General features: G+C 40.5%; 1 protein-coding gene across 3 annotated transcripts in view; it reads left to right on the top strand.

The window, feature by feature from the left end:
• Positions 1–10118, top strand: part of CCDC149 (coiled-coil domain containing 149) — a 70896-nt gene that overhangs the window by 10790 nt on the left and 49988 nt on the right. For 2 of the 3 annotated variants that reach the window (XM_044418148.1, XM_044418149.1), the window contains exons 2-4: positions 2096–2257; positions 2995–3033; positions 9048–9155. In XM_044418148.1, the coding sequence (XP_044274083.1) occupies positions 2096–2257; positions 2995–3033; positions 9048–9155 (309 nt within the window). Of the gene's footprint in view, positions 1–2095; positions 2258–2994; positions 3034–6187; positions 6258–9047; positions 9156–10118 lie in introns of those variants that run through there. The other variant, XM_044418150.1, reaches the window with a different exon arrangement.

Genomic DNA, 10118 nt, shown 5'->3' with positions numbered 1-10118 from the left:
GTGGCCGGTTTGCAGGGAATGCCGTATGAGGCGAGACTGAGGGAACTGGGTCTCTTCAGCCTGGAGAAGAGGAGAGTCAGAGGGGATATGTTGGCGACATACAGATATGTGAGGGGATGTCACATGGAGATGGGTAGAGACCTGTTCTCCCCTGCAGAGGAAGGCAGGATGCACTCCGATGGAGTAAAGCTCAGGGAGCCAAGGTTCCATTTGGATGCCAGGAAGCACTTCCTGACAGTCAGGACCCCAAGGGTGTGGAATGGGCTTCCACGAGAGGTTGTTGAGGCCCCATTGGTGCGGGTGTTCAAGGATAGGCTGGACGTCCACATGGTGGGCATGTTGTGAGCGGAGCCGGCTGGTGCCGGAGGTCAGACTATATGGCCCGAGAGGCCCCTTCTGACTCGCTCTGTTTCTATGTTTCTATGTTTTTATTTAAACGATATTTTAACTGTTAATTGTCATTATCATTTATTTATTATACACCTGCCAAGATGTATCCAGGTTTTTAAATTTTATTCAATATTTGTTTATTTGCTTTGTAAGCCGTCCCGAGGCTTGTTGCAAAGGGGCAGCATAAAAATGCTTTAAATAAAATAAATAAATAAAAATAAACGCAACTGCAGCCACTCCCACCACTAATATTAGATTTAGGCCAGATGGCTGGGACTGAGAGAATTGAAACTTGCCTACCTACTAGGGTTGTTGCTCAGGTGAAATTTGAATCATTCATTGCATTGCAATGCAGACTCTTAACCACTGCAGTATTTATCTATACCACCTTGTTCAAATTCAAAATTCAATCAAATCCAAATGTTTCAAATTCATTTTAACATTTTAACCAATCAGTTAAATGGCTGGGAATTTAGGTAGCTTTTGAATTGGGAAAATGAGTGATCTTTTAAGGTGCTGCTGTAGAACAATCCTGTTTCTTTACTGAGGATAGCACAAAGGCATCATAACCTAGAAATAAAAATAATAAATACATAATAAAATGAGTTCCAAAATGGAAGTGTCCTCCTGGAAATTCATTTTCTTAGAAGGAATTTTTCATTGCAAAGAAATGTTTGCTGTATTTGGACAGAACTCAATGCATTAATATTTTTCCCGAATAAGAAATCTAGGGTTCAGAGTGGACCCCCTTTAGATTTTCTTCCATCTGCACAAAAAATAAAAATAAAAAATGCAATTGTGAAAAATGAGTGAATTATGGAGTGCCATTTTCCCAACTCTGGAAAACAAAATATGTCTTTTTATGCATTACATATCTTGGGTGCATGTTCAGTTTTATTTGTTTTATAAAAAATATGCATCAAACTGTAACGTGTGAATGATATGACCTTGTATTTAAAAATGCATACACAATGCATTATAATGCAACTTTCATGCAATGCTGTGATTAGCTGAGCTAAGGTGCTTTGTCAAGTGTCCAGTCAGTTGCAAACTCTGGTTTGCTCACCGTTCAAGTCACCTTCACGTGTGCTGCCACATGTGTATTGAGCATATCCTGTGCCCAGTGCCCTACCTTCCCCAGTGTTCCTGGATTGAGCTGGCTATACGTAAAGGAACAATTGGAAAGATGCAATGTTTGGAATGAAAAAAATGGAAGGAAGGATGGGCAAATGAAGAAATCCAAATGGTCAGCTAAGGGCAAAAGGCTTTGCAGAAGTTTATCAACACAAGAACAACTTTGAAAATCCATGTGCTGTACTGTTGAATTCCTAGGAAGCTGGAATGGCTGTGAAGCAGGTTTGTATTGGTGCTGACAGCCGTAGGTCAAAAGGAGCTGTTTAGTGTGTGGGTGAAAAGGTTAGACCCCACCTCTGTCTTGCACTCAGTCTTTTTGGCAGGTTACTCATCCTTTGTCACATCTCCCACGGTAGCCATTCTCTGATGGTGCCCAGGACGCTTTGCCACATTGTGAAATGTGCCCAAAGCCCACAAAGTTTGTCTATCCCATCATATTTCTTTTAAAGTAATGGAAATGTTTCCCCTGTTTTAAGGGAGAATTTTTTTAGACAATGAATCTTTCTGACCATTTTTGTTTTGTTTTCAAGTGGCATGCACTTGAATAAGTTTTGCTCTGACTTTCTTGCAGTATCTCGTGTGCAAAAGGAAGCTAGAAAGTAAGAAGGAAGCCCTGCTAATTCTTTCCAAGGAGTTGGATACATGTCAACAGGAAAGGGACCAGTACAAGCTAATGGCTAATCAGCTACGGGAAAAGCACCAATCGTTGAAAAAGAAGTATCGGGAACTCATTGTATGTAGCTGTTTGAACACTTTCTGCTAATGTAAAACTTGATGTAATGCCCGGAGCATTGTTAAACCTTTCCTCATAATCTTTTGAGATCAGAATTCATGATACTATTCTTGTCCATTTTTATTAAGTAGCAATTATACTGTCAGTAATTCTTAAGTTGTAAATAAGAAAATGTTCTGCACTGAACAAACTTACAGCCTAAATATCTGAACACATCGAAAGCTTATCAATTTATTGTAGTATTTTTTACTGTTGAATAATTTCTCGTGCTATACAGCTTTATAAGATACTGTTCATTCAGTAGGATGTCATCCATTTTGTGTGTCTTTTGTAGGGAAAAGCAGGATACAAATAAATAATGATAATATATTGATAGCAATATTTTAATGCTTTGTGCATTCAGAATTCTAACTGTGGAGGGCAGATGCGGACATAATGTCCAGCCCTGCCCTCTTCTACACTCTTGTGTAGACTGGGAAGGGTTGAGTAGAGGCTTTAACTACAGTCTGCAGAACATGATTGTAGTCCTTGGCACAGCTGGAAACCCTGAACATCGGTTCATATCTTCTGATTCATGAGAAGGTGGGACCAAAACATGTGGCTCCATGGACCCTCCATGTTTACAATGGCTACTAAACTATTTCTTAATTTATTTAAATTTATTTACATTTATAATTTAATGTGAACAAGAATATTATTATTTTTCCCAATGACATGTAAACTTTCCCTTCTTGTAGGATGGTGACCCCTCTCTTCCTCCTGAAAAAAGGAAACAGGTAGACAATATTTTTTTCAGTTTGCATGTGCATGTAACTTATTGTTCTGTATCATAATTCTTTTAAAAACACATTGTTAAAATGACTGGTTTTGATTGCAATATTCATTCATTCATTCCATAGATTCGAATCTTGCTTTTTAGAGCTATGACCTTGCAAAGTAGCTTGGAGGTACATTAAGGTTTGGGCAGAAGTACATATATACAAAAACAACACTATCATAGTTGAGGAAACTATTCTACCTATGTGTGTGTATATATATATGTGTGTGTCTACCCATCCATTCAGTATATTTTTGTATCACCCATTAGCTGAAGCTCTCTGGGTGGTTTACAAGCCACAGCTTAAATCCATAAAATCCAGTACACAGTTAAGCATAATAAAAACTCTTCAGTTTAAAAGTAGAATAAAACCAAAGTTGTAACCAAGATAAAAGCCAGCTGCAGTGAAAGATTCACACAAATTAATTGATAACCAATGTAACTGCTAGAAAAGAGGTATCATCAGATTTTTCTGGCTTCCATGGGCATTCCAGTGCCCACGTTGTGCACCAATTGGCATTTCCAAGCTACCTTCAGAGGCAGCCCAGATGAAGCATACAGTAGCATTCAGAGAGAGCTAGGTTAACTGTAATATCATTAGCTGAAGGTGGTGAAGCATCATTATTGGTCAGCTTGCATGAGATTGATTTGACTTCTGGGGAAATGGTTCCTGGGGAGCCACAATCTAAGAAAACCCCATGGATAGGTCTGTTTTCTTTTCCTCCATCCATTTTCTCTCAGTGTGCCTATCCCTGTGCCTTGGTGGGCACCTTTTCACTGCTGAAAGCCAGATTGTTCAATGGGTTGGAGGATACATGACCCAGAAGCATTCATTCACTCATGTGCACATTCACATTCATTCTCACCTCTTCTCCCTGTCTACCAAGAGCACTTTGTAATTATCCCCACCAGTCAGCTCAGTGGGAGGGATATGCAGAGTCTTAATGGCGAAGGCAGGGCATGGGACTTTCTTTCCTTGTTAACTTGTATTCCAAGACTCTGCCAGCCAGCTGTCAAAAGTCCAATTGTGCTGGAGAAGAAGGAGCATGAGGAAAGTTATCCCAGTGCACCCTCACTCCCAGCCTATTTATGGTCATAGGAGTGTGGAGGGGAGAATTCAAGGGGGTACTGGTGGAAAGACACACCTGCTGGAGGCTACATAGGAGGCTTCTGCGGGGGGTGGGGTGCATATGACCTGAGAATTGCCCATACTTTATGCAAACTGATTTAAGCATCTTCTAGCTGAGTTCATCCACAGAGGGGCGATTTGAAGAACAAACAGATTCAAGCAGAACTCTAGGCAGCTTACACAGACCAGAAACAGTTAAAAATACATTATACTTGGTAAAAACACTTACGTTTAGGCATAAGCACAGGCTGCAGACACAGTGACACACACATACAAATGTGAAACAGTCAACAATAAGGAAAGTCCAGATCTTACTCGGGCACTGAAAAGATGGCACAAGGCAGGCCTCATTGTGAGATTCATTACAAAATTGAGGAGGGGGGTGCCACCAAGAAGACCCTCTCTTTTGTTGCCATCTTCTGAACTCCACTTGGAAGAGTCACCAGGGTGGTCAATACCCACCTTGGACTTTGACTCCAAAGTCCAGTCCTAGCTGTGCCAATGCCTCTCCACATGATGTTTTTTCAGACACATCTCTGGTCATTTGGGGAGGAAGAGCCACTTCTGGGAGCTAGATGTGGCAGTACTCTGAGTTGTTTCTGCTTTTATATTATTAGGTCATAAGTAGAAACCTTTATGGTGTTCTTACAAAGACAGCATCTCTCACTCAAATAAGACTAAAGTCTTCAGCGTTGTCCCTGGAATTTCTTATTTCTCCAGGAAGTGGGGAACTTCCCTTTTTGAACTGCAGTCTTTAAACATTCTTAGGGGTGTTTGAAATGGGACACTTGAACAAGCTTCGCTTTATAAAACCTTGTGCTTTTCCAACTGTGCACCACCAATGCAGCTGTTGGGCTTATATAGTTCAGGGACCTTATTAAGTACAGTTTACTATTTCTTTGCGTAAATGCATTCTTTATAAAATCTGATGATTGCTAGTGATCTTGCTTTTTCTTCAGATACACACAGTTTGATTATGTATTTTTTTGGAAATATTCTTGCCAGAGCCTCAAAAGCATTCCATTTGTATGGAAAGACTATGACAGGTAACTTTCATCATTTGAAAATTAATGGATGAAAGTTTGTTTCTACAACAAAAATGTAGCGCTAGCAGATATCATCAATTTGTGTGGTTGGTGTCGAGCGTGAGGGTCTCTTACTAAGCAAAGCAGGTTTTACTGGGTGCCACAATCATACAAAACCATTGAAGTAGAAATTGCAATAAAAATTGCTATCAATCACGCTTCTGAAGTGTACTTGATGTTTCATCAAATTTTCCTACCTGTTCTCCTTTATTCCAGTTGTCTAACTTGAGATGTGAGCTTAAACAGTGGAAAATAATTTAAGCGTCTAAGAGATCTGAAAATATTTGTCTTAAATAGTTTTCATTCTGTTGTCTCTCAACTTTGCCCCTCTTTGTTTCCCCTTTCACCCATAACCTAGTTTACAGGATAGGGCTGTGGGATGGGATGACAACTTCGGTGTGCCAGCTAAGATTTATGTGCAGAGGACTGAAGGGTGCATTATGTTTGGGTTACTATCCATCATGCTCACATAGTCTGAAGCAAAATAACTTTTGTGGCAGACTTTTAGAAACTGTGTTAAAGGAATTGAATCTTTGGGTGCTGCTTGGTTTGGGAAAATGTTACTTGGGACACTGGTTACACTTCTCACTGGTTAAGATTCTACTCGGGTGGATCATGGGAAAAAGAATCCAATTGCCATATGGCAAGTGTACGTTGGTTTATATTAGTTTAGTTTGCACTCCCTCCACCCAAGAGACTTCTGATTATTATGCTTTCCAGAAGAAGCTGCTTTTGATGCCTGTTGAGGCCCTTGGTAAGAACTTGCAGAGCAAACCACAAATATCACACAGGTTGAGTTGGTTTCTACTAATGCAGTGTTCAGGTAGCCGAAATAAACTGCATGTCTTGCATACGGGCCATGAATCCTTTGCCTTTGTTGTTTATGTGTTTTCAGCTGCTTTTTCTGGATGGCATTTTTTGTTCCTGAATTGAGAGGAAAGTTTTCTGGATGTGTCCACATGGATGGCTGTAGGTAACATCAGGAAAAGTGTACATGAAAATACTGTAGTGTTCTCAGGGGTGGACTGTGGACAGAGGTTTGCAGAGAGCCAGGAGCCACAACTTAGGGGGACTAAAGGGGAAGTCAGATCTAGGAGAGAAGGAATTTAGGACCAAGTCAGATGTCAAGACCAAAGCAATACCAAGAGTATAGGAAGTTGCCAAATCTCAATAAGAGCTTGATGCTCAAGTAGGGCTCAAATGGAACAGCAAGTCCCCTTCTTCCAATGTAAGAAGATCCAGTGGTTAACCTGGATTCAGACCAGAGTCTGAAGCTACTTCACTGAGAAGACAGCATTAGTTCAGTGGTTCAGCACATGGAGGACGGGGCTGCTTAGTTCTCAGTAATTCTTAACAAAAGGAGAAGAAAGCTCATATAACAGTATCCAGAATCCAACAACCTACACATATCTCAGGTGCCCCCTAGCAGATTAGCAGATTCTGTTTCATACCACAAACTCTTCTTTAAAAATCCTCCTAGGGAACAACCCACTGCCCCCATTATGTTGTCAGGGGCGGGCAAAGGTCTGTGCCTATACCCAGCTCAAAGGCTGGAGATGGCACTTTGGCCTTGAAACTGGGAATCAGAGGCCTAATCTTCTTCCCCTACTCTCTTACAGCTCACCTGGAAAGAACTGTGTCAGTTGCACTCCACTGTCAGGAAGGCAACCTTGGAGAAGGGGAGAAGGGGAGGAGCCTGGAGCAGCCAGGATACCTGCTACGTTGATGGTGCTCCAACCTCCAAACCACCTCAAAGCATTCCTGCTGGTTGGCTTAAAATAGCCATCTAGCAAAACTGCAGAGTGAGAGGAGCGGGGAGGAAAAGATTACCCCCACCATTTATTCCCCCTCTCAGAGCATGCTATAACCCTCTGAGCTCAGGGATTTGTGGGTATCCCAATTGGGTTTCACCCTTAGTTCCTAAAGGAGGATGTTTGCTAGTATTTTGGAGCAGTGCGACTTTCTGAAAAATAAATTGCGTGATTTTTCAAATGTTGAACTATATCTGTTGTTGATGGGACATTATGAACAGGGGCATTAATTACAAAAGATCAGCAAAATAAAATGGCTACAAACATGTGTATTGATGTATCAATAAAATAACAATAACAGTCATTTTGATTAAGTGTATTTCAGCTATATAGACTTCTGCATATATTTACTGGGAAGAAAAATCCCATGTCTTCAAGCATCAAGAAAGAGTTGTGCATATTTATTTATTGTATTTCTATACTGCCCAACAGCCAAAGCTCTTTGGGCAGTTCACAGTAATTAAAACCATAAAGTACAACACAGTAGAATATAAAAGTTCTGGACTACAATATAAAATAAGCACCAAAATAAAATCCAGAAGCAGGACAAATACTGAAAATGCAGTAAGAGATTTAAAGCAGCTGAAACTAAAGGATGAAAATACTTTGGTGTCTTCACTTGGCACCAAAAAGAGCACAGTGTGGGTGTCAGGTGAGTCTCTCTGGGAAGTTCATAGAATCATAGAATAGTAGAGTTGGAAGGAGCCAAGAAAGTCATCAAGTCCCTCCTTTTCCGGGGCAGGCTGGTTCCGATGCCCCACCTGAGAATCTTCACTAGGTAACTTTGAATCTGCCAAGCCATCTGCCCACCTTTGCACTTCTGCTTCCTCCTCCAAATCAGACAAATTTATCTGAGCAGACTAGATGAGAACTGGACCCCCTCCCTACAGTGGGTGGTGGGTTCTTTTCACACTGGCTGTGAGGTGCGGGGAGGCATTCTGAGCTTGGAGCTCCAGCTCTGACCTTATAAGTTGGGCTGAGCTCATGAGGTCACAGTTGGGACTCAAATGGCCACCTAGATGCTGGCTAGCTGCCATGGGATTGTGCTGCCTGTTACTACAAGAGGCAGCTTGTATAGTTTTGCTTCTGCTTGTGCAAGAGGCTTTGCAAACAGTAGAACGTTATGGACCCACTTGCAGTTTTTTCCCCACAGTACTTTAGGGAGCTTTCTTAAACTATATAAAGAAGGTGCTTATAATATGCCAGACTATTGGCCTTTTTAACCCAGTAGTGTCAGCATTCTCCAGGGCTTCAGGCAGGAATTCTTCCTGCCCTGCCTGGTTATGACAGGAAGTAAACCTAGATGTTCTGCTTGTAAAGCATGCACTCTTCCACTGAGCTTTGGCCCTTCCTTTGAAACAGTAGTATGAGGTGGAAAATTTCTTTTGTGTGTGGAATGACACCTTTGGATCCAACCCTTTGAATACAAACTGGATATGACTAATATTCCTGGGCATTGTTCGTTCATTCGGAAAATGCTCACAGGAGAACATCCCAGTACGTATTGCTGGTGCACTTGTACTTAATGATAAGGTGAACTTCACACATAATAAGTGAGTGATGAAATAAGCACTATATTTTTCAAGAACTTTGCATCTTAATTATAGATGTATGATATTTAACCATTGGTCTCAATCGCTCACAGTAAATAAAGTGTGGCAGGATTTTTCCCCTGTGGCATCTACTAGTATTTGTGTTGCCATCTGTCTTTGTTTATGTACAGTCTTCAAGCTTTATATGCACACATGGTTGATTTATTTTATTTTTGCAGTAATTTTAGTTATAGGAATGGTGCTTTTTGGCCTAATGAAGCATTTGGATACCATCACCACCAGTCAAACCAAATACAAATTCAGAAATGAATAAAGTGGGATGTTTTTCACATTTGTAACCTCATAATCTCATTTTTGAGACATTTTGGTGTGATAAATACTTGCCTTTTTTCTAGGCTAACCTTGCCCAGCTCCTGAGTGATTCTCGGGATCGAAATAAACACCTGGGAGAAGAAATCAAAGAACTTCAACAGAGACTGGGAGAAGTACAAGGAGACAATAAGGTATTCACAAATTAAATTCAGAAGAAAATCAATTAGAACTTTTGAAGAATTCAGATTGCCAAGATGCAACTAAGAAAGCCCGCAGTCTTCCAGATTGTGATCTATCTTTATTTAGGTACCCCAAAAGAAACCAGAATACCTGTGCAATGTTAGCTCTGTGCCTTCAAATGTTATTGTGCTGTGCCTGCATCGGGTCCCAAGTATCCAAAATTCATAAATTAGATTTCCCAAAGTGAAGAATTGTATCCACCAATAATATTAAAAATCTATTATGATGATACAGGACTAGGTTCTGATAGCAGGCTCCAATGTGTCTGTATACACTTCTCTTGGTATTTACCAGTCTTCCTGTCCCTCCTGAATTTTTTATATATATGTATGTGTGGAACATGGCATTCTGTAGACCAAAGTTCTGCCTGGCAGCATCACCTTTTCTGGGATTTACAATACCAGTTTTGCAGCTGGGAGCTCAACTCACCCCCTGCCCCGTTGTACTTAAGGTTCTTGGTTTGTAGGTACTTTTTTTTTTTTTTTTTAATCTCACAAATTTTCCTTCAAGGAAATGAATGTTTTATGTCTGGCTGCATCCACCATGGCAACCATTTCATGAAAAATCAAGTTTCCATGTCAGCCATTTTGTGAAAGCACCCATGAAACTCTCAAAAATTCAGTGTACCCAATAAGGGGCCTAGTATTTTTATATTCTTGGTTTCTGCTTCTTTAAGGCAGACAGTATTCAGATCTGGTTTGGACTGGGGTGATGAACAGTCTGAAAAAATGACTGGATCTTTTCCAGAGTTTAGTCAGTTGACTTAATTGGCAATTTCACTGTCCTGCATAGAAGTCTCTTGAAATTAGAGACATTTCTCTTTGATGAATGCAATTTTGCAGTTAGAGAATTCAGACATTACAGCTGCTATTTTTTGAATACCATTTGATCCTATTCCAAAGTATGAAGAGGAA

This window comes from Varanus komodoensis, unplaced genomic scaffold (genome assembly GCF_004798865.1).
Source record: "Varanus komodoensis strain SLA01 unplaced genomic scaffold, ASM479886v1 scaffold9, whole genome shotgun sequence".
Taxonomy (NCBI): domain Eukaryota; kingdom Metazoa; phylum Chordata; class Lepidosauria; order Squamata; family Varanidae; genus Varanus; species Varanus komodoensis.
This window is presented reverse-complemented; position numbering and strand designations above follow the sequence as displayed.